At 39.7% G+C, this 24,859-nt stretch overlaps 1 protein-coding gene across 1 annotated transcript in view; it reads right to left on the bottom strand.

The window, feature by feature from the left end:
• PXDNL (peroxidasin like) overlaps positions 1-24,859 on the bottom strand; it is a 360,062-nt gene that overhangs the window by 204,080 nt on the left and 131,123 nt on the right. The window contains exon 3 of the mRNA XM_049633716.1: positions 4,686-4,757. Within this exon, the coding sequence (XP_049489673.1) occupies positions 4,686-4,757 (72 nt within the window). The remainder of the gene's footprint in view (positions 1-4,685; positions 4,758-24,859) is intronic.

The raw sequence follows: 24,859 nt of genomic DNA, 5'->3' as shown, positions 1-24,859 counted from the left end.
GGGAAAAGGCACAACGGATATAACTGATGGATATACGTTATTGAAAAAGCTAACACGTTTAATGGTGTTATCTCCCTTTTCAAGAAATAATGAACTCAGCATAATTAAAAGTATTAATCAGTCAAATATCAGGCATTTATTGATCACCTTATATTCTCTTATTTAGTCAACAAATATTTCATAAGCACTCACTCTGTTCTAGAGGCTGGGATATTTGGTATATAAGAGGATTATGGCCACTTGCCTTCACAGAATCCAGTGAGAAGTCAGAAAATAAGTATAAAAATGAGGGAAAAACATTAACAGTTATGGTATACCTGATAAATGAAATAAACAGGGCACTCTGATAGAGAAAAAAGGAGGAGAGGGTCAATTGACCTAGAGTGAGTCCTAGGGAGATGACATTAAAGCTGAGACAAGACAGGGGCCCCTGGGTGGCTCAGTCGGTTGAGCGTCCGACTTCAGCTCAGGTCACGATCTCGCGGTTCGTGAGTTCGGGCCCCACGTCGGGCTCTGTGCTGACAGCTCAGAGCCTGGAGCCTGCTTCAGATTCTGTGTCTTGCTCTCTCTCTGCCCCTCCCCTGCTCATGCTCTGTCTCTCTCTGTCTCAAAAATAAATAAAACATTAAAACAAACTTAAAAAAAAATACCAAGCAGCTCAAGAACAGGGGTGCTGGGGGCACCTGAGGGGTTCAGTCGGTTAAGCATCTGACTCTTGATTTCGGCTCAAGACCGTGATCTCACAGTTCATGAGTTCAAGCCCTACATCGGGCTCTGTGCTGGCAGCGCAGAGCCTGCTTGAGATTCTCTCTTTTTCTCCCTCTCTCTCTGCCCCTCCCTGGCTCATGCTGTCTCTATCTCTCTGAGAATAAATAAATACAAACGTAAAGAATAAGGGTGCTATTTACCCTTATTCTGAAAAGAGAGAAACAGACGTGTGCTAGCATAGAATTGTTTCCTAAGCTTTGTTATCAACTGGAGAGAAATACAGGCGAGACCCTGAGTCTCAACTGTGTGGCCGTGGAGACCTCAACACACAGACACACAGGGAGAGAAGGGGAAATAAACACCAAGTATAATTAAACGTCAAATTACACAGTATATCCTCTGAATGATCGAGCTGAAGACTCAGGGAATGGGGGCGCCTGGGTGGCTCAGTCAGTCAAGCGTCCGACTTTGGCTCAGGTCATGATCTCTCGGTCTGTGAGTTCGAGCACCACATCCGGCTCTGTGCTGACTGCTCAGAGCCTGGAGCCCGTTTCAGATTCTGTGTCTCTCTCTCTCTCTCTGACCCTCCCCCATTCATGCTCTGTCTCTCTCTGTCTCAAAAGTAAATAAACGTTCAAAAATATATATATTAAAAAAAAAAGACTCAGGGAATGGAGTCGAAAATAAAACCTAGGTGTGTGGAGGAGTGGGAATGTGTAAGGAAAGGATAAGTAGGAAAGGGGCCAGGGAAGGCTCCCAGGGCAGTGGCAAGAGAACGGGAGTATTCGTGGCACGGACCGAGACAAGAATGCGGATCTCCTGTGAGAACGGCAGACGTTGCCTCTCATCTGCCATAAAGTCACCTAACAAATCTACAACCACATTCCCTCTCCAGCTCCGCAGCCCCACTGCAGACCTACGTCCGGGCTGTCCTCATGCACGGCACTTCAGGCGACCTTGGCGTACCTTCCCACCACTGAGGCTCTGCCTCAAGTGAACCTGCCCGTGCTCCCAGACTGGCCTCTCTCAAACCGCAGAACCCGTCACACCCATCCCCTAGAACTCTCCCCACGTCTCCTCATCAACAATACCACACAGTCTAGATTCCCGTCAAAGGTCTTTCCGGTCTGACCCCTTGGCTTCCAGTTAGCTCATTCCGTCCTTCCTCCTGCGCCCACTGCGCCAACCAACACGTGCCGTCTTAAAGCCAACATGGTCCTTGTGAATGCTGTTTGCATATTATTTTCCTCAACATTGTGATTAAGTGTTCTGGCAAAAGTGGGCAAGACAACAAAACAACAGTCTTAGAGCTGATGCCATAATGGCAATATCGACAGTTCTTAGCTTCGGTCGATGATTCAGTAATTCCTAAGCACCCCCTTATTTGAAGTCTAACCTGCCCATCACACTGGGAAGCAGAATTGGTCTTCCTCTGCTCTGGCACCATCTTACATGTGCCCATATTACAAAACCTATTGTCCCATAAGTACGTGTGTCTTTACCCCCCAAACACATATATAGGTATTACTCATGCCTTTTCATCTTTATACCCTAGCACCCGGGTTCCTTCCCCACTGCCTACCCCAACATCTCCACAGACCACCGAATTAACGAACGCCGCCATTTTTCATAGGGTTTGTCAATCCTCTCTCCAAAGAGCTCAGGTATGCTCCCAGCATCTTCGATGGATCAGCTCACAGAATGACAGCAGACGGCCAGCGTAACCTTACAGTATTATTGACACCAAGTGGCAAAGTTGGGCCATCTTCAATTGCCTCAGACCCGACATTTTCTTCTAAACCTTACAATTCCATTTTCTTCTTATCCAGACAGGTGTGGTCTGCATCAAATTGATCTTGGAGCCCTATACAATCCCTACGAACTTCTCCAATTTGACAGGTAATCCTTACTTGGCAATGTTAGTGAAAACATGGAAAGATTTACTTCATTAGCCACATGAATCTGTTCACAACCTACTGCATAACGAAACTTTTATAAATTATCTCCTTTCCCAAACACACATCTTGCAGAAGATTTTTATCTTTCATTTAATGACTTGTATCTGGGTGCACCTGGGTGGCTCAGTCAAGTAAGCATCTGACTCTTGGTTTCAGGCTCGGGTCATGATCTCACGGTTCGTGAGTTCCAGCCCCGCGTCGGGCTCTATGCTGACAGCTAGGAGCCTGGAGCCTCTCCCTCTGCCCCCTCCCCTGTTTTCTCTCTCTCTTTCTCTGTCAAAAAACAACAAACATTAAAAAAAAAAAAAAAAACTATTTCAATGAGTAGTATCTGAACTGGCCAGATAATTGATTGGACGTTTTGTGACATGCTTCCCTCTCACAGAGCAGATAATTGCACTTGGACATGTCATCGATCCAAGCCACAGCAATGTTGAAGGTTCATTTTATCCAAAATTAATTTCTTCCTAATAACTGTCATTTCACTAGATTCTTTACTAAGTATTGCACTAGTGATGAAGTTTCTTCTAAGGCATTATTTACAGTATTATGAAGTTTTTATGGTTTTTATTAATTTGCTTGTTTTACTGTAGGGTGATACTGTTTACATACCAGGGAGTAAAGAATTACAGAACCACAGGCCTGGAATGAAACACGAGGGGGTAAAGCTCCTTCACTTACAAGGACTGGCCACTCACGCCACCAGTCTAGAAGCTTGAAGGGTCCTTAGTAAGGTTTCCCACATGGAGATCAAAACGGACACGCTAGGTATGTCAGCAATTAGGACAGCAAATAGAATGGACTGATTCTAAGAAGGAACCAGCAATTTAGAACTGAATGATTGAAAAAAAAAAAAAAAAAAGCTGGGGCACCCGGGTGGCTCAGTCAGTTAGGCATCCAACTCTTGACTTCAGCTCCGGCCACGATCTCACGGTTCATGTGTTCGAGCCCTGCGTCACACCCTGCGCTGACAGTGTGGGGCCAGCTTCGGACCCTCTTCTCTCTCTCCCTCACTTTCTGCCTCTCCCCCACTGGTGCTCGCTCACTCTCTCTCTCTCTCAAAATAAATAAATAAACTTAAAAAAGAAGGAAAAAGAGCTGGCCGAAGCCTTGCCTGTTAGGCTGGGGTATCTCAGCTGAACACAAAAGGCTGCAAGACTCCAGAGCTGATGTGTAGATATGAAATCTCGGGCTTCAGGAAGTTTCTGTGATCACTGCTGACATGAAAAGGGAGCTAAGGAGGTAGGATAGTGTATTCCCTTCTAGAAAGCAACCAACTTTTTATACAAAGTGCTTATAAGTGAATCCACAAATGGACATACTTGTGTAAAAATGTTAGCTACGTCTTTAAGATTCTTCAAAAAGAAAGTGTCGGCACTCACTCCTCGTTTAAACAAATGTCCTTCTAGTTCCTTCCTTCAGTTTTCCAGGTAAGCATGCCAGTCAGGATCTCCCAACTTTCAACTTACCAGCATGGTTTCTGAGTCAACATAGGAACTCGTTTGAAACAGTTTTATTCTCCTTTCCTTCTGATAAACAAAAGAGCACCGCAATTGTCAACGGTTGTATCTGTGAGCTAATTTTTCCAAAAATTGGTTCTCATCCAGGTTCATTAAAGTTCCTAACTGTCATGTGTTCACTGGCTTCAGAAGGTCTTGGATGGCTGAGTTGTTGATATAAAAAGCTTCTCTAGGATCTATGCAATTTTCATAAGTATTGATTAACTAGATTTGAATGTGAAAGTTGGACAAACTGTTTTGTTTTTATTTTTCGGCAAGTTATAATTTTTGTGGCAGGGATGGGCGGGAATAAAAATGTGCACAAATACTCAACTGTGTTCAGATGAATAATCTGCTGAAAGCAACAACTGACTTCACTTAGAAATGTTCCAATGTGTTTTGTGTAAAGGTTGGCAGTGGTTTTCAAGAAGATGAAGAATTACTTCGCTTAAAGCAAACAAAAAGGCCACAAATAATCTATCAACACCGTAAGTTATTGTTGATGTTTCTTGCAACTTACAGATAAAGTAAATTTTCAAGTCCTTCAAAAGCATTTCTGGAAATCTTTCTGATTTGGTTGTTGTTCAGGAGACTGAAAAAACAAAAACAAACAAAGATCCCAAAATGAGAAACAGACTCTGCAAATATTATAATAGTTCTACTAGAAATAGTGCTTTACATAGTAGAAAAACATTTACTGACATGTTCATTAACTTTACAAATTTATAATTTTCTACTCAACAAAGCCTATGTTCAAATAGTAGTTTGTCATAAAAGCCTTCAAAAGTAATTTCTATTTATTAAATTACCCTAAAGTACCCCTAAAGGAGGACTATAAGCCCTGGGATAAAAGGAAAATTATCAACAAAGACACAAAGAGGAATATGTTTCTAAATAAACAGATGGAGAGTTATATACACTCAGGCTTAAGCACTTTACTTGGAAAAATAAATATCACAGCTCTTGGCCCACAGTGGACTCTCATTGTGTATTTGTTGAACTGTCAAACTGAGAGTCAATTACACCATAGGAAGTGAGGTTCTTATTATAGGACTATCAAATGGTCCAAAAATGACTTCTAAAAAATCCAGGGAGAAAAATAACAGGTGGCAAAAGTAAATTGGATTTGAACAGGAAAATCAGTTACAGAAAATCACCTCTCAGCCACTTTGAACACTTTGGAAAAGCAGTCGAGCAAATAAAAATTACAGATTGTTTTTCCTGCTAAATACACTTTAAATTTCTTTCGGATTTAAATTATTATGACATGTCTAAATGTACAGGGAATGTCTACTAATTGGATTGGCACACATTTTTCTGAATATCGTATAGCATTTAAATACTCCAAAGCTTCTAGTATCTACTGTCAGAGTAAAATGTCAAAAGATTCACTCTGAGTGTATTATAAAAATATTTGTTTCGTGCATTTTTTTTTTGTATGACTTATTAGGAAAACAGTGTTTTGGCCAATGGAGCAGGTGATGGTTTTAGTCATCATACGCACGGAGACATCCCAGAGACCCCAAACGCGACTGTTTCTAACCTACTCACCCCATGATGCACAACTAAAGGTTCAGCCACACAGTTCCCCAAACAGCATTTGAAGCCACGATCTAATGCCCCACCTACGGTACCAAAGACACTCCTCGCCGCTTCTGCCTAGCGTTCTGGCCACCAGGGAGGCAGAACAATCAGTCTACAGCATGCACTAGAGTTGATGTCATACAGAGATAATGTCCATTTTTATGGATAATTCTGAGCTTCAGTCAATGATCTAATCAACTTCATAGTTTACCATGTGTTCAAGAAATGTTTAAGCTGGCTAAAAGCAACATAGATAGTTGATATCTAGTTAATAGCAGTCACAAACATTGTCCTGAGAAAATTTGTCATTTACTGTCTCTGCATATTCTTAATCTAATGTATAAAATCCATTACTATTCTTCCTTTAGAATCCCCAAACTGCCATTGTACATCTATTTTTACTTGAAGAATGACTATTCTGTCCCCACATTCTATTAAATACATGCACCAACACATGTAGAAAAAAGTATACGTATGTACGCACACATGCATAGATATATTTACATACATGTGTTTATATGCATATGTGTGCACGTAGATGCATATTTGAATATGTGTACGTGCACATGCATGCGTGGGTGTATATGTAGTCTGTGCATCTTCTATGTGATAGGTTTGTCTGTGTGCTACATGGTATATGTGTGTAGAGAGTCTCAATCTCATCTGAAACACAGAATATAGGAAACTGACTAGTTTCTTAATTCTCCCCAGTGCCTAGTGCCTAGGAAAGAGTTGATCCACTTAATACAAAGGATGCCTTTAGTCATTAGTGCCTTTCAATACCACAACTGAAAAAGGAAAAAATACTACTTATCCTCATTCATCTTTCTTCAGTACATAAAAAGTGCTCAAAGCCTATATTTCTGCATATTCTTATGTAGTTAATCTAAATTTTGTTAAAAATAAAAAACATTCAATTTCTACAATTGCACTGAAGTTGTTTTTATTTCTTTAATGTTGCAATTCAATACGAGTGTTAATAATCTAAAGTATGAGATCAAGCAATTTAACTCATAGGTTTTCTTAGAAATGTTTTTATTGCTGACAGGAAACAAATCCATTAAAGTGGTTCACAGTTGAATGTGTTTTCCAATCATAAGTACATATAACTTGTTAAGGTTTATTCAAAGCAGTATGCTTTTCATCAAAATACCTTTGTTGTAATTTTAACGGATGGAACGTTTTCCTAACAATGTTCTGGTTAAATGATTATAGTCATTGTTATATATATTATTTTTTTAAATTTTTCATAAAGGAGCTGTACTCAAAATTTATGAGTAATTCTATGGACATTCAGGACATGAAACAATATCTAACATCCTTTCACAAAAAAATCAATGCATGCTTTAGAAAATGCGTGGTTATATTCTATATCCTAATATTGCCTATTTTGCCAGGGAGGGGGAAAAAGAGAAGCAAACAAAGCCCCCAAGAAAAATGTTACACTTTTATGAGGAAATAAAATAATTCCTGAAAACAGGACGTCTGCAATCCTGATGATCAGGACCTTGTGGGGAGAAAAACCAGCAACAGACTGACGGGCCGGTTTTATTAACCTTATCTTTCATTGTTGAAATGGTCTCCCACACACATACTCGGACATTTTGATGTGGAAATGGGATTCGGAGCTGATGGCCAAGAAAGAATTCTTGAGCCGTGTTTGGTACAAAAAGGTGGCCTTCTTCAAGCATAGGGGTAGGACCCGTGGGCAGAAAGAGCTGCACTGGGGTTGTGGCGGGTGAATGATGGTATACCTTCAAGCTGGGAGGAGGTTAGGGATACCTCCCAGAGAAAGGTCACTCTGCCTGTTTCAAGGACTTGTCAATGGGCTGTAAGTAGTAAGGAAATTTAATTTTTTCTTTTGCCTTTGTTTCCCACATCACACTTGATAGACAAACGCACACTGTGTGGGCGGAAATGTTTTGTTAAAAAGCAATTCGTAGCTATTGGAAAGATAAAAGATTTTGCATAGTTATGTATCCATCAACGTGGGGAGAAGCAAAATTGAGCTTTCTCCTGTGTCAAATGAAATTTCCATTCAAGGTAATGCCAAGAATTACTCTCAGAGTGAATCATTATACCTACATTTAAGCACAAATAAAATAGGGGTTTTTTGGTAAGTGGCAATAACGTTAATCTGTTTCAGCTTTATAATTATGTTTACTTTTCATTTGGACACTCTCCAGAAATATGGTTCTGCTACCCTTAACACGGCAGGATTACCCTTAACACTGCATTTCTGTGCTCCCTGAAGTAAATAGTCTGAAACTTTCAATGACTGTAACCCATGATTCCGTAGTTTACCAAGTAAGAGATTCTTGACCCAAATTAGTAATGACTATCTTTTGAAAATTTGCCACCACTAATACCACTAAAAACACTTGCATTATTATAAGCTCCATATAAATCATTTGCAGTTCAAATGGTTAAAAAAAAAAAAAAGGCTAGGGGTAGGGGAGGAAAGGAAGAAAAAACTAGGCAGATTTAAAGAACACACTTCTACCATTGGATGTATCAACTCCTCAAGCATATTTCTCAAAGGAAAAGGTAGATTTACATGTGAAATCTCTCTGTGAGTGACAAATTCTTTCACAGATCCAAGGGATAAACTGTCCTCTCTATCTTTTGAAATTTTAAGCCTTCAAATCTAAATGTTCTGAAGTAAAAGAAAGATATAGATATTTTGAAAGTGCATACTGATGGTCATTTGATTCCTTTTCTGTAACGTAAATACATAGATCCTTTCTGTATTTCCACTTGGTTCTTTGTTGTTATTAATTTGCTAAGAACTCTTTGCATGTAAAAAATTTAAATTTTTGCTTATAACATGTCAGGAACAGTTTTTCAAAGATTATAGTTTGTACTTTCAGCTCTCTATTATTTACATCATACAGATTTATATGATTTATATTTATATTATAAATATATATTTATATTATTTATATCATAAGATTTAAAATGTTTCAAATTTTTATGTAATGAAATTTGTTAGTCATTTCTTTCATAGCTGTGGGATTTTGTGTCATGCTTAGGCTTCTCTGAATCTAAAATTGCATTAAAAGCTTATTTTTCCTTAAGCTATTGTGGTTTTAATGCTTAAATATCGGACTTATCTGTAATTAATTTTTTATTTTTTTCCAAATTACTTATGTATCGTCATTATTATTGACCTACATAGTCATATTTCCTCTGTGATTTGCAATGTTAATATAATCATATACATATCTTTGACATGAGCTGGGTCTATTTCTAGACACATTACGATAGGAATATTTCAAATGTTGTTTTCTGTTTTGTTTTCTATATAGGGTAGTTTCTACCCCTCTTCTTTTTAAAATAGTAATTTTAATGGTTATTTGTAGAGCCACCCCCCCACCCATCACCCACCCCAGCATACTTTATGAACATTCTTCAAATTAAAAAAAGAAAAATCCCCTGGATACTTTAATCAGCATTTAAATGTTACCATATTGATTTTACCTCTCTAAGAATGTGATTTGTCTTTCCACTTATCTAAACTATCTAAAAGAGGTATTCTCCTGTCAGTTGATTGTGGGTGTTTCCATTATACAATCATATCTTATGTTGACCATGATACTCTTGTCGTCCTTCCATAATGATAACTCATGTCTCTCCTCTCTCTGACCTAATGTCATGGAATACCACCTCTTAGTGATATAAATAATGGTACCAAAGAACATTTTAGTCTTTCACCATAAAGAATTATGCCAGTTATAGACTAGAAATCTTAGAAGGGAGAAGAAAATTAAAAAAGAATTCACCAGTCAAGTGTAAACAAGGAAACAGGACACTGACAAAATACTGCCATTGTGCTCATATATTGTCTCACCACAAATAATTATTACAAGCAGTAACTAAAAATGTGACATTTTTAGACCTAGACCAAAACTAAAGAAAGGGTGCATTTTTAGTAATATAACAGGCAGAGCAGAACGACTTTAAGAAACGTCTTACAAAATTACAGTAAAATGAGTGTATTATCCAATCTGTAAAATCCATTATTAATATTAAAAAAATTGTCTATGCACTTAGATTTCTAAAAAGTTTTAGGCCTTAACGTTAGTGTAAGACATTAATTTTAAGCTTTTTTGAACATTCTAAATCTAAATGATTGGAATGCACATGCATCATTTAGTGCATATATACATACAGACAGACAATAGCTATTGTGTCCTCTTCCAACATACAGAGCTAATGTCTATTCCTCTGAGCTCACACAGCACTAGGAACATGTGATCTTCATGTCACCGATATTAGAACCATAATGCTACATCAATAACCTGTGCTAATTATAGAAAAAGTAGACAGCACAGACACATACAAAGAAAGTTAAAAACAAACAAACAAAAAGACACTACTCAGAAATAATTGCTAACTATAGTAAATCTCTCCCCAACTTTAGATAGAAGAATTCAGTGTTTGTAAATTCCCCAAGGTCAGATACCTAGTTCTTTTGTATATTCTTTTTTTTTTTTAATGTTTATTTATTTTTGAGACAGAGAGAAAGAGAGCAGGAGCAGGGGAGGGGCAGAGAGAGAAGGGGACAGAGGATCCTAAGCAGGCTCTACGCTGACAACCCTATGTGGGGCTCAAATTCATGAGCCATGAGATCATTACCTGAGAAAAAGTTGAACACTTAACAGACTGAGCCACCCAGCCACCCCTGTTTTTTCTATATTCTTGCATTATACCATATTAAATACAAACATTGCTTCTGGGATATGATTATGAAAGATATGATGACATATACTACTTCAAAGACATTTCTCTCTTATGTGCATATAGTTAACAATATTAAATATATTTTGGAGGAGGCAGGCTATGAAATTTGAAATTACCCAGCCGACAGGATAGATTTGTTGAAATGTAAAATAGGTCAGATTAGATACTCTTTTCCAATTTTCCTGGCCTCTCACCCAGGTTTGGCCATTTTATTCCAGTATTAAAAAGCGAATCCCAAGGCCAGGTGTACAGAATAATATAAATTTACTAAGTACCTTTTAAAATCCAACATCAGAGATAAGTCTCTTAAGTTATGAGTTTAATAATAAATAAAATTAATTTCTTAATGTTGAATAAAAGAAAAAGTAAGGTTAGATGCTCTTCTAAAAAAAAAAAAAAAAAAAAGATGCCAAATGTTATATGACTGTGAATTGTGGTGTGATTGACTTCAGCAAACAAGGAAAATCACCTCTTGTTAAATTACTCACACGTGTGACGAGAAGCTGACATGATCCTGCAGTACAGATCATTCTAGAATATTACACCTAAAGAGACGTTAAAAGTTGTCTCATTTTGGGGCACCTGGGTGGCTCAGTCGGTTAAGCGTTGGACTTCAACTCATGTCCTGATCTCACGGTCCGTGAGTTCGAGCCCCAGGTCGGGCTCTGGGCTGATGGCTCAGAGCCTGGAGCCTGCTTCTGATTCCATGTCTCCCTCTCTCTCTGCCTCTCCCCCACTCACATTCTCCCTCTCTCTGCGCCCCTCCCCCACTCGCATTCTGTCTCTCTCTGTCTCAAAAATAAACGTTAAAAAAAAAGTCTCATTTTTAATGTCTCTTTGTGTTGACTCTCACAACAGTGCAACTGATGAAATGTGAGTCTGTTTCTCATCACAGCATATTTTTAATGAAGTGAACACGTGCCTATCAGAGATTGACAGCTAGCAACGCGATCACTCATATTCCAGCGGGGCTGCGAAACAGACGAAGCTTCACCCTCATGGTTCTTGCGTAGCTCAATGACAAAGACAAAACACGATAAATCTTCAGGGGTGAGCACCTGCCACATTAGAAACAATACCCTCTAACTATAGGGTATTTAAACCAAACTTTCAAAGGCAGAGTTTTCAGGGACATGAAATTAGCCTTAAACATCTACAGCAGGTTGGGGCGTCTGGGTGGCTCAGTTGGTGAAGCGTCTGACCTCGGCTCAGGTCATGGGTCGTGAGTTTGAGCCCCGCATCAGGTGCTGCTCTGACAAGCTCAGAGCCTGGAGCCTGCTTCGGATTCTGTGTCTCCCTCTCTCTCTGCCTCTAACCCACTCGAATTCTGTCTCTGTCTCTCTCAAAAATAAATAAACATTAAAAATAAACAAATAAAAAAAACCCAAACATCTACAGCAGGATGCCCAATAGAAACACGATGTGAGCAACAAAGGCAAGTGACATATAGAATTTCTAATTTTCTAGTAGCTACATTTTTAAAAAAGTAAAAAGAGGGGTGTCTGGGTGGCTCAGTTGGTTGAGCCTCCAACTTCGGCTCAGGTCATGATCTCACAGCTCGTGAGTCAGAGCCCCGCATCAGGCTCTGTGCGGACAGCTCAGAGCCAGGAGCCTGCTTCGGATTCTGTGTCTCCCTCTCTCTCTGCCCCTAACCCACTTGCATTCGGTCTCTGTCTCTCTTTTTTAGACTCTTTTAGTCTCTTTTAGACTCTTATTTTCAGATGTTTTGCCACCCAAACATGTTTCATACTTAAAGTACATCTCATTTTGGATGAGCCACGTATCAAGCCACATAGATGGCTCCCTCCATAGGCTACTGCATTGAAAGGCACGGTTACTTTTCTCACATTTCCCACAACCTCCCAAAAACCTCTTTTCTTTTAATGTTTATTTATTTTTGAAAGAGAGAGGCACAGAACGTGAGTGGGGAAGGGGCAGAGAGAGGGAGACACAGAATCCGAAGCAGGCTCCAGGCTCTGAGCTGTCAGCAAAGAGCCTGACACGGGGCTCAGACCCATGAACCATGAGATCATGACCTGAGCCAAAGTCAGACACTTACCCGACTGAGCCACCCAGGTCCCCCCCAAAACCTTTATTAACTAAAAAGTGCCTTGTATCCCAGAAAGAACTTACCTCTCCGCCTCATACAATTTTCTAAAGCTTATGTGCTTGGGATATTTTCCTTCTGATAAGCTAACATGCTTAGATATATTGTGGAATACAGTTCGACCCATATATTTAGGCACTTCAGAGACAAATATTTTATTAAATGTCAAGCTCCAACATCCCACAGGCCATTCGGTATAGTGGTAGACCCGAGAAGTGAAAGCAGCCGGAAGAACTTTCCTATGCCCTCAGATGACAGTCCAAGGCATTCCAGCCACGGAACACTGCAGGCCATCTTTGAGAGTTAATTTGCACTAATAGTCATAATTAATATCATCTCATTTTCTTTGTCAACCTCAGGAAGCTGCAATCCCTAATGGTCATAACAAAGGTGATATGAAGTCGACTTATTTTTGGCTGTTGGGCTGCCCGTTATCACCATGACTCTCAACCAATTCTCTACCCTTACAACAAGTAATCAATGGTGGCTTGTTGAAATTATTGGGAAGCCACTATACTATCAGGAGAAATGTCTCCCCTACCCACCAATACAGCTCAGCACAATAAGAAAGCAGATGGATGCTGTGACCACTTTCATTGACCTCTGGGCTTCCTTTTTAATCATTATGCCACAAAGAATTAATAAGGTGAAGAAAAAGAGAAAATAAATTTAATTTAGTGAGGCAAAAGGAAAGATTTCTTTCATTTCCTGCTTTGAACCTTATTTTCAGTGAGTCTTGAAGGTAGAAATACTCAAATTGATGAGATCCTCTCTCAAATCACTTAACCCAGACCCCCAGCCCTCTGCCAATTCTACGAAGATTAACCTGAAAACTCTCAAGATTCCATTGTGTTAGCTATGACTTCTTATAAAGTCATTTCTAAAGCTTTTATGACTCTCTAAGGATAAATGACAGCTTTACAAGAGAGACTCTAGGGCACTGCAAGAAGCACTATTTAATAAAAATATTATGTGTTCTAATCTTCAATAAGTCTTTTGAGTGCTGAGTATTTTGGAGTTTGAATTTGTCCATCTGTAAAATTTTTTTAAATAAATCATCATAATAACACTGAGCGGGATACCCCACAATTGACTTGGGATTGAAATAAGATAATAATATATATGGAAATAGAAAATGAGAGGGACGTCGGGTTGGTTATTTATAGAGTGTGAGGATGACAGTAGGGACAGGGTGGTAAAGAATGACCTGGAAATAAAGGCTTCTCTTTGGAAAGACACCTCCGGAAATCCAATGGAATATAGTGTTCCCAAGACCGGGGTCTTCAACGTTAGCTGTGTTGATAATTGAAGCTGGATAACTCTGTGTTGGGAGATGTGATGTCCTGTGGATTACAGGATGGTTAGTAGCACCCCTGGGCTCTATCCTCTAGATGCTGGAGCATCCCCTCTGCCAGTTGCAACAAATATCCCCTGTGGAAAGAAACCATGCTCAGCTAAGACTCACTGTCTGCGTCTGAGGCCTCAAGAAGGATCCCAGCTACGGTCTCCAGTTTCCCAGCCTCAATTTTCATGTACAAGGGAGTAATAACTAACAAGAATGATATACAGTAGTCACAAAACCCATTTTGGTGTTGTGGCAGCCTACCATCTCACTTCCTACAGGTTAAATGTTACGGCTGATCAAAGTATGAGAAGAAGGAGAGGAGAAAAGTAGGCAGAATCTAGAGGTGGGAAGCAGGAAGCTAAGGTGAATTGAGGTAACGGGCCAACATAGTGATAGTGGTGAAGAGAAGTGGTAGGAGACAGGAAACAAAGGTGAGACAAATCACAGACAGACTAATTAAGGTATAAGGATGAATCCAAGAGCAAGAATAGCATAGGCAAAAATGAGAGAAACCAGCAATCTTTAAAGGGAAACGAAGAACAAGAGTGTTTGTGTGCTGTTTCCAGGAGAACTTCTGGAGAGCTAGCTGTTCGCTACTTTAAACATTCTTTATTTCAGCTTGTTCCTCGGGGGGTTGAGGGAAGGTCCCAAAATCTTAAATGTATGGAGAAGCTTCTGACATCACCAGGTAACAACCATCATACCTGGACAACTGCCCAGGAGCTGCCTCCCTTAAAACCATAGGAATTCTCTGCCTTCCTGTCCTGTGTGTGCGATGTTCTCAAAGCCCCATTTTTCATGAATCTGTTACTCTGTGCCTGGTTAGACTAAAAAACAAGGTCACATGTTATCGACTTTCTTCAATAACTGCTCAATTTTTTCAACACTGAGTTCTAGCCTTGAGGAATGGGTCTAATACTTTAAATTTAATCAAAGAAAAAACAAAAAGAGCCCATGGTTTTGGGCAAAGGTTTATCTCCTTGAGATAGCCTTCCTAAACACAAATTATGCCTTTTGGTTCCTATAAGAAGAGATATCCCCCCTTAACCACCCTGCTCTGCTCTCCTCAATTGCTGGTCACCAATTAAGACCATGACTCTTGTGCAGTTTGGGATTAATGGCACTTGGATCCCACCTTGGATTTAAGTTTCCAACCCATCATTAGCATGGCACACAACTCTGGACCTACCTGGAATACATTCTCAATAAATTAGTGTAAAATTGCTTTTGATAATAGTATAAAAAGTATACATAAATAAAAAGTTGAAATATGGTGGTAAGCCTCATCTTATCCCACAAACACAACCAGATAGCTATCAAATCATCCTAAGTACCCTGGAAACTGACCTAAAGACTGACAGACCAAACTCCACAACCAAAGGGAAAGAAGAAGAAGAAGAAGAAGGCAGAAAGTGTAGACACGGCTTAGGAGAGAAAAGAGTTATGTGTGTTGTAGAGGGAGGGGAGTCATGGTCATGGAGAAGGATGAGAGAGAAAGGAACACACAGTGAAACACACAAGAAGAATATTTCTACAAAGCCATGGGCTTGAAAAATGAGAAAGGCCAAATTTCATTAATTCTTCTACTAGCAGAGCTTAAAGCCAGGGGTTGTAAACATCAGCAAGCTTGGCTGAGATAGAACATGAAGGGTGCTGTACCGTTTCTGGAGAGAATACAGGCAAACAACCCAGGGGCAGAGAGCATGGAAATAGCAATCTGAAAAATGCCTGGGGCACAAAGTGGAGAGATTATTCACTCTTCTTGGAGCATGTTCCTGAGAGGCAGCATTCGTGGAGACACCTTTCCCATAAAAAGCTGACTGGTGCCATTTACGTCCTCTGCTCTTCAGCGTAAAAACAGATCCGCCTGTGAGAAGCACAGAGCTCACACCGGCTACCTAACGTGCTCGCACTGAACCTCATCCCCGGTGCCCTGGCATCACTGTCTATCTCAGTCAAGTTTGCCTGAGTCCCAGTGCAGCAGGCCTCTACCCACACCACATCTCCTGACCAGAGAGCTCTAGAGGGCCCAGTTCTCATGGAAGTGGTGTCAGGTCTCATTTCACAAGCACACCAGAGCATACCTACTTAAAACCTGCCACGTTCAGCCTAGGGACTAAACAATGCCCACAGCAGAAAAAGGGAGCCTCTGCAGATGACTGGCCTGAAGGACAAAGTAGCCAGAACACAACAGCAGAGCACATGCACCACACACTGGAGACACTCCCTGAAGTGTCAGGCTCTGGTCACTATATGATCTCGTCTTCATTAGACAATTACTTACTTTCAGGAGCAGGAGACATAACGGGCTTTTCTAACACAAAGAAGAAGGCAGAGACTTAGACAACATGTCAAGAGGGAGGAATTTATACCAAATGAAAGAACAAGATACGACCCAAGCCTGAGATCTTTGTGAAATAGTTGTAAGTAACGTGCCTGATGGGAAATTTAAAGCAACAATCATAAGGATACTCACTGAGCTTGAGAAAAGAAGACATCAATGAGACCCTTACCACAAAGTTAAAGAATCACAACTGAATCAATAAGAAATGAAGAATGCAATAAATGAGATTGGAAACAGTCTTGATGCAAGCAACAGCAGGCTGGAAGAAGCAGAAGAATGAATTAAGACCTTAAAGACAAAATATAGAAATAATGAAGCTGAACAAAAGAGAAAAAGAACAATCATGCAACACAAGAATAGACTTAGGGAACTCAGTGACTCCATCAAACATAATATAATTCATATTATAGAACTCCAAGAAGAAGAGAGAGAAAAGGGGGCAGAAAATTTATTTCAAGAAATAATAGCAGAAAACGTTCCTAATCTGGGGAAGGACACAGACATCCAGATCTAGGACACACACAACTACTCTCACCAAAATCAACAAAAGCAGGCCAACACCAAGACCTATCGTAATTACTTTTGCAAAATACAGTGATAAAGAAAAAACCCTAAAAGCAGCAAGACAAAAGAAGTCTTTAACTTACAAGGGAAAACCCATAAGGGGAGCTGGAGATTTCACAAAAGAAACTTGACAAGCCAGAGGGAGTGGCATGATATATTCAAAGTGCTGAATGGAAAAAATCTGCAGCCAAGAATACCCTATCTGGCAAAGCTGTCATTCAGAATAGGATGAGAGACAAAGAGCTTCCCAGACAAACAAAAACTAAAGGAATTCATGACTACTAAACCAGCTCTGCAAGAAATATTAAAGGGGACTCCTTGAGGTCATAGGAGAGACCAAAACTGACAAAGACAAGAAAGGATCAGAGACAATCTCCAAAACAAGGACAAAACAAGTAATAAAATGGCAATAAATACATATCTATCAATAATGACTTTGAGTGTAAGTGGATTAACACTCCAATCAAAAGATATAGGGTGTCAGAATGGATAAAAAAAAAAAAAAAAAAAAACAAGACCCTTCTATATGCTGCCTACAAGAGACTCATTTTAGACCTAAAGATGCCTGCTGATTGAAAGTGAAGGGGTAGAGAAACATTTATCACACAAATGGATGTCAAAAGAAAGTCAGAGTACCAATACTTAGAGTGGAAAAACTAGACTTTAAAACAAAGACTAAAAAGAGACAAAGAAGGGAACAGTACAATCATAAAGGGCTCAATCCAACAGTAAGATATAACAATTGCAAATATTTGTGAACCTAACATGGGAGTACCCAAATATGTAAAACTGTTAATAATGCACATAAAGGAACTAATTGATAATAACACAATGACAGTATGGGACCTTAACACCCTACTTACGCTAAGGGGCAGATCACCTAAGCAGAAAAATCAAGGAGGAAACAATGGCTATGAATGACACACTGGACCAGGTGGACTTAACAGACATATTCAGAGCATTCCAGCCTAAAACAGCAGAATACACACTTATTTAAAGTGCACATTGAGCATTCTCCATAATTGATCACATATTAGTTCACAAAACACGCTACAACAAATAGAAAAAGATGGAAATCACACCATGTACCTTTTCTGACCACAATGCTATGAAACTAGAAGTCAACCACAAGAAAAAATTTGGAAAGACCACAAATCTAAGGAGGTTATGTTACTAAACAATGAATAGGTCAACCAGGAAATTAAAAAAAAAAAAAAAAAAAGAAAAAATACACGGAAGCAAATGAAAATGAAAACACAACAGTTCAAAACCTTTGAGATGCAGCAAAAGTGATTCTAAGATTGAAGTTTATACCAAGAGAGGCCTACTTTAAGAAGCAAGAAAAAACCTAACCTTACACAAAAAAGAGCTAGAAAAAGAACAACAAATAAAGCTTAAAGCCAGCAGAAGGAGGTAAATAATAAAGATTAGAGCAGAAAAAAATGATATAGAAACCAAAAATAAATAAGTAAATAGAACAGAGCAATAAAACCAGGAACTGTTTCTTTTAAAAAAATTTAAAAAAAAAATGAACAAATTGATAAACCCCTTGCCAGACTTATCAAAAAGACAAGAGAAAGGACCCAAGTAAACAAAATTACAAATGAGAGAGGAGGAAAAAACAGCCAACACCACAGAAATACAAAAAATACAAGAGAACATTATGAAAAACTAAATGCCAACAAATTGGACAACCTAGAAGAACTGGATAAATTCCCAGAAACTTATAAACTACCAAAACTGAAAAAGGAAGAAATAGAAAATGTGAACACACTGGTAATCAGCAAAAAAAAAAAATCAAATCAGTAATCAAAATATTCCCTTTGTTCACTTGTTTTGTTTCCTAAAATCCCCATATAAGTGAAATCAGTTGGTGTTGTCTTTCTCTGACTTATTTCACTTAGCATTATCCTCCTAGCTCCATCCATGTCGTTGCAAATGGCAAGATTTCATTCTTTTGAATGGCTAAGTAATATTCCGTTGTATTGGAATTTTATCCATTGAATCCGCCATTACTTCTTTATCCAGAGCTGGTGGATACTTGGGCAAGTTCCATAATTTGGCTATCGTAGATAATGCTGCTATAAACAGGGTTTTTTTTACATGCTTTTTATCTGTAGAATGCTGTACAATTGACACTCTTTAAATTCTGGGGTAGGCCATAGGTTTGAATTAGCATTTTTGTACTCTTTGGGTAAATACCTAGTAGTGCACTTGCTGGGTTGCAGGGTAGTTCTATTTTTCACTTTCTGGAGGAACATGCATACTGTCTTCCAGAGTGGCTGCACCAGTTTGAATTCCCATCAACAATGCAAGAGGGTTGCCCTTTCTCCACATCTTCGCCAGCAGCAGTTGTTTCTTGGGTTGTTGATTTTAGCCATTCCGGCAGGTGGGAAGTGGTGTCTCATTGTGGTTTTGATTTGTCCTTCCCTGTTGATGAGTGACGGGGAGCATCTTTTCATGTGTCTGCTGATCATCAGTATGTCTGCTTCAGAAAAATGTCTATTCATGCCTTCTGCCCATTTTTAAATTAGATTACACATTTTTTGAGCGTTGACTTTTATAAATTCTTTATGTAGTTTGGATACTAACCCTTTATCAGATATGTCATTTGCAAATATCTCCCCGCATTCTGTAGGTTGCCTTTTGGTTTTGTTTTTATTTCCTTCACTGTGCAGAAGCTTTTTATTTCAATGAAGTCCCAATAGTTTACTTTTTTGCTTCCCTTGCCTCAGGAGATGTATCTAGAAAGCAGTCGCTACTGCCAATGTCAAAGAAGTTCCTGCCTGTGTTCTCCTCTAGGAGTTTAATAGTTTTCTGTCTCACATTTAGGATGGAATGTGACAATAGGAAGACTTCTTTTATCTTGTTCGCTTAGAATGGAGGGAGGTAGAGCAAGACAGTGAAAGGAGGCTGGAGTAGTTTCTGTTTGCCCTTGGGATCCATTTCTAGCCATTTTCCACCTGGCCCTGTGCTGACCTACAGGAACTAAAACTAGAAAACAACGGCTCCTTTGCCCTTGGACTTCCAGTTAGCTTCAGCCAACGCAGAAGCAGCAGCAAGATCCCGAAGGGAGGAAGGAGAACAAAATGACAGTATCTACTCCCCAGCTTCCCACCTACAGATTTGCAGAGGACTGCCAGCCTCCATCTTAAGGCCACAATTCTGTTAAATGCCTCTCTCCACACAGCTCTCTGTATGTCTGGATCTATGTCTGATATTTGTTCTCTCCTGTTACCCTTCAGGCGGGATGAAGTCACGGGATAAGGCGAAGCATAGGGTGTTGCATTTTTTCTGTGTATTTTTCTATACCATCCCCAAACATTTGTAACAGTCCCTGAACTAAACTCTCTTCAGAATGCCCAATTTGTGTATACCATTGTTTCCTGTCAGATGCTGCCTAATACAGAGGATTATTGCCATGATCCAAGGAAGACTTGCCAAAAACCTAAATTAAAGCTGAGGAGAGAAAAATGGACTGAAGGATTAGAGATCAAATCATGGTTAATAAGCTACTGAGTACGGAGGCATAAATGAATATCAAAGGCTACTCCCAAATTTCAAATCTGGATTACCAGAACAATGGCATCATCACTTACCAAGAAGGAAAATATGGCCAGGGGGATTTAGAGATGTTGAGTCAGGGTTGGTCATGGCTTAAGTCCTGGGAGAGACTATAATTGAGGTGCCTAAATGCACCAAAGTATAAATCCATTGGTTGGGTCTCTGTTGGGCTAGAAACTAAACTAAATTCTTCCTAGAAAAAAATACACCCTTGTATATATTTGTATCCATATCTGTATTTATATCTGTGTATGTATATGTATATACATGGATGTGTATACACACACATGCACAAATGAAAGGAACCAAAGAGGGTCTGAGAAGTGTCAGCAGGTTGCACTATTCACAGAAAACCCCAGGGAAGTTTGAGAAAATAAATCAAAAGCATAATTCACCAATTTGACAGTTTGCGCAAAGGCTACCCCAATCTTCCCTAACCCCTTTAAACTGAATAAATGCATATGAAATTTAAAAGCAATATAACTTTATTGACCCATTTCTTGAAACCATATGACATTTGGACATTTTAATTTGCAAAAGATGAGTAGGAGATACCCAAAAGATAGCACAAACAGAGCATATAAATGTTCTATCTAATCTATTGTAATTAACTTCAAAATTAGAATTGCATTCTTCAAGTATGATGCTTTTCTACTAAGTGCCACAATTTTCTTGTTTCTCTTGATGCCATTGGAAACAGCAATACAAACAGAATGCTGGATTTTCATTTCAGCGTGTGTATGTGCCATGTAGTGGCTGGGAAACTTAAAAGATAAGGACTTCTGGATCAGTCAGCACTAAATGGAAATATACCAAGTGTTAGCAAGACAATGTTCTCAGAGTGTTGGGATTTGTTTTGGGTTTGATACTTTATATCTGAATTTTCTTCACTTTAACAAGGTGTCTGCACTAAATATGCGTTTAGTTTATAATGAAACAAGCATGCTACTTAAGAACATAAATGGCTCAAGAGTTCAAGTAATGCCTGTTAGATCTAGTTCTACTATTAACGATGGAAAGGGAAAATAAAGCCAAGAGGTTTGAAAGGTGTCCTCTTTCCTTCTGATTCTAGTGGTACACACACACCCCACACACACAGACACATACACACAGTGAGGAGTCCTCCTGTACCCCAGGTCTTTTCAAATACAGAGATTTCCAAATGGTTATGAAAGGTCTTTTGAAAAACCCTCCACCATTTTGAAATTCACTGCCTCTTTCTTGGCTGTCAAGTTCCAGCTCCCCACTGAGTCATTGTGAAATGAAAATGGTCCTCGGAGCCCCCAGGTGCTACCTCTCTCTACAAAAGCTTCCAGTCACCAGGCTCTCCATATGGCAGCAGCAGGACTGAGGCTAACGGGCAAAGACACCGGCAATTACCAAAGCAGAGAATAGGCCAGAAATAGGAAACGCAAACAAAGCAGTCAGAAAGGTGAGGCCGTACAATCTGAAAGTCAGCAGGTGTTGGCATTAGGGACAAAGTTCCATTTCCATGGACTTCAGTAAACCAAACAGTAAATGAGAAATTGAATGAAAACCTGCCTGATGGACTGATGGATCCCATGGAATCAGGATGGAACTGTATCCTAAGAACCTGGTACTCTAAACTTGCTATTGTGTTCCTTTGGAAAACCTTATCTGCTTTTAAAGAGAAAGGTGCAGTAGTCTCCAACTATCAGCCGACTGTTTATATTTTCATTCCCCTTTCAGAGGAAAACGCACTGATAAGTTGAGTTCTCAGCTCAGAATGCCTCAGAATGCACATCTTGGTGGAAGGGCACCCCGTGAAAGGTCATTGCCTGCACCTCTCATGGGGAAGAGCGGGGCTCTGGAGGAGGGTAAATTTGAAATAAAGAGGAGGCTGTTCCACCTGGGAACTGATGATTCATACAGTGGCAATAAGTACAGTGATTAAAATTTGGGGTTCCGGACGCATGCAGACATCAGTTTGAATCCCAGATCCAAAAGGACCATCTCAGCTTGCACAGCGTAGCAAATAATGATGCCTTACGCTAAACAATTATCATGAGGACTGAACTTGGGTAGTCTGGTCCTTAATGAGCACTCAGAAAAATGTTGGTGGCTCTTAATTTAAAAATGGCTAAATCTTCTGGGTCCCAATATTCTTTTACACAGGTGAAAGTTCTAACACTTCTTGTATATTTGGGGAAATACTTTTAGGCTTGGAGGCACCATCTGGAGTAAAGATCAGACTTCAAAAATTTTGCTATGGAAACCTATTTGTATTTTTAAGGAAAAACTGAAAATGTATTTTTTTAACACAACAAAGATGTTACAAAGAAAAATTTGGATGAAATTTGTCACTGAACGAAAGTAACAGCTGAAGACACATGGCTTTAGCCATATTTTTGAAAGATATCCTGAAAGGATTTTCTGTACTTTCAAGGTTTCAAAAGCGCCTTTAATCCTGAGAGTGGTTAAAAACTCTCAATATGTGAAATTTTCCTAATTTGCCATATGCAGCCCTACAGTTTATTCCCAGAGCGGTTTTAGGCAACATGTTGCAAACATTTACCCTTAATGTCTTGCTTGTTGTTTTTTCTTGGAATTCAGGATATTACAAAAGCCCAATTCATGGGGGTAACCATGGCATTTGCATATTTGCAGCTGGGACTTTCTTACAACTCAGTCATTTAAGGAAACAAAAATAGTTTCTCCTAACAACTAAATAAATTACGTTTGTGTGCCTTCTCAGGACAACATATTGTTATTTCTGTAAACTTCTAAAGAAATGAAAATAACATTGCTAAATAGCAATGCAGTTTACCCTTTAAAGTTTGGCAACTGATTGATTCATGAGTCATAGTTTTCATATTACTAATATACTGTAAAATGAACAAAAATCGTACTTTTCTATCTTGCTAATTTCTCCTTTAAAAACTTTAGTAGGAATATACATCAAGTATTTATGTATTCAACTGGATTTTATAAATATTACTCTCAAATTTTCTGTTCCCATTTGTGAGCATATATTACGGATTTCCACACATCATAAAGTTGCTACTAATCTGTAGGTTTTAGAATAGTATTTGCTTGCTTTATAGTAACATACAAGCATGTATTCTGCATAATATAAATGGAATAATAGCAAACATTGGTATTCTAAAACTAACGAGCATTCAGAAGTAGTTTATCAATTTCCTACTAAGTGCTCATATGAAATCTTATTGAGAAAGATATAATGCACTAAAATAATATTACAAGGCCATAAATATATTTGTATATATACTAGAAGTGAAGCAGAATTACAGACTTGGGAGGGTGTGACAGGCAGGATCCTAAGATGTCCTCCCACTGGGTCTACTCCCCAGGGATGAGACTTTGCATATAATGAAACATCATGCCTGTGACTGTATCACCTTACAAATGCAAAAGGAATCTTTTCAGATGGAGTTAAAGTTAACGAATCAGTTTACTTGGAGTTAGTGAAAGTGAGAGTATCTGGGCGGGACTGACAGAATCACACGGGGCCTTCAAAAGTAGAGTTTTCTCTACTTCGTCCCGCAGAAGGGGAAGTCGGCGAGACGAGACGGAAAGCATGGAAGGATTTGGTGGGCCATGTCTGGCTGTGAAGACGGAGAGGGGCCGCCTCCCACCGGGGAGGGGCTCCAGCAGCTGAGAATGAGTCCCGACTAACAGTCAGCGAGGAGGCAGGAGCCTCCTTCCTACAACTACCCGGGTCTGAATTCTGTGACGACCCGGATGGCCCGGGAACAGGTGCTTCTCCGGGGCCTCCAGGGACGAACTCAGCCACTGACACCTGCCAGGCCTCCCTCGTCCCACAGAGCAGTGGGTTCAGGAACAGGCGTTGTTTCCAGCCAGGTAGTTTGTGGTAATTTTGCCACGCGGCAACAGAAAACAGGTACAGAGGGATATTTTACATGATTTGAGATCACGTAACGCCTGACGATGTACCAGCAACAGTCTGTATGTTAAGCAATTTGTGTTAATGTTAGAAATCATTGTGTTGTGTTAATATAATTTGTGTTAATGTTAGAAATCGTCTAGAATAAGGTCTTACGTTATTATGACGACACACGAACTCTCAAGAAGGAAAAGACTAATAAAAAGTGACCACAGGACAATTAAGGAGCAGAAAAGCCATGAAGGGCAAGATGAACAAGCGGCGGTAGAAGCAGCTGTGAATGAGGACTCAAGGGAGCCAAATTCGAGCCCTGGCTCCCCGGCTAAGCGGGTCATCCACACAGCCTGCCAGACCCGCGGTGTCTTCTGCAAAATCAGCCGGGTGTACAGACTTATTTCTGACAGACCAAGAGAAAATCAAGCCTCAGACCTGTGGAGGGAAGGCAGGCTCGCCTGCCTCTTGTCTCCTGCGGCTCTGATGTCCCCTGCGCCCCGCGCCCTCCTCCCCGACCCCAAACCCAAGGTGAAGGCTGGCCAGGGAGAGCGCCTCAGCACCCC

Source organism: Panthera uncia, chromosome F2 (assembly GCF_023721935.1).
Source record: "Panthera uncia isolate 11264 chromosome F2, Puncia_PCG_1.0, whole genome shotgun sequence".
NCBI lineage: Eukaryota > Metazoa > Chordata > Mammalia > Carnivora > Felidae > Panthera > Panthera uncia.
This window is presented reverse-complemented; position numbering and strand designations above follow the sequence as displayed.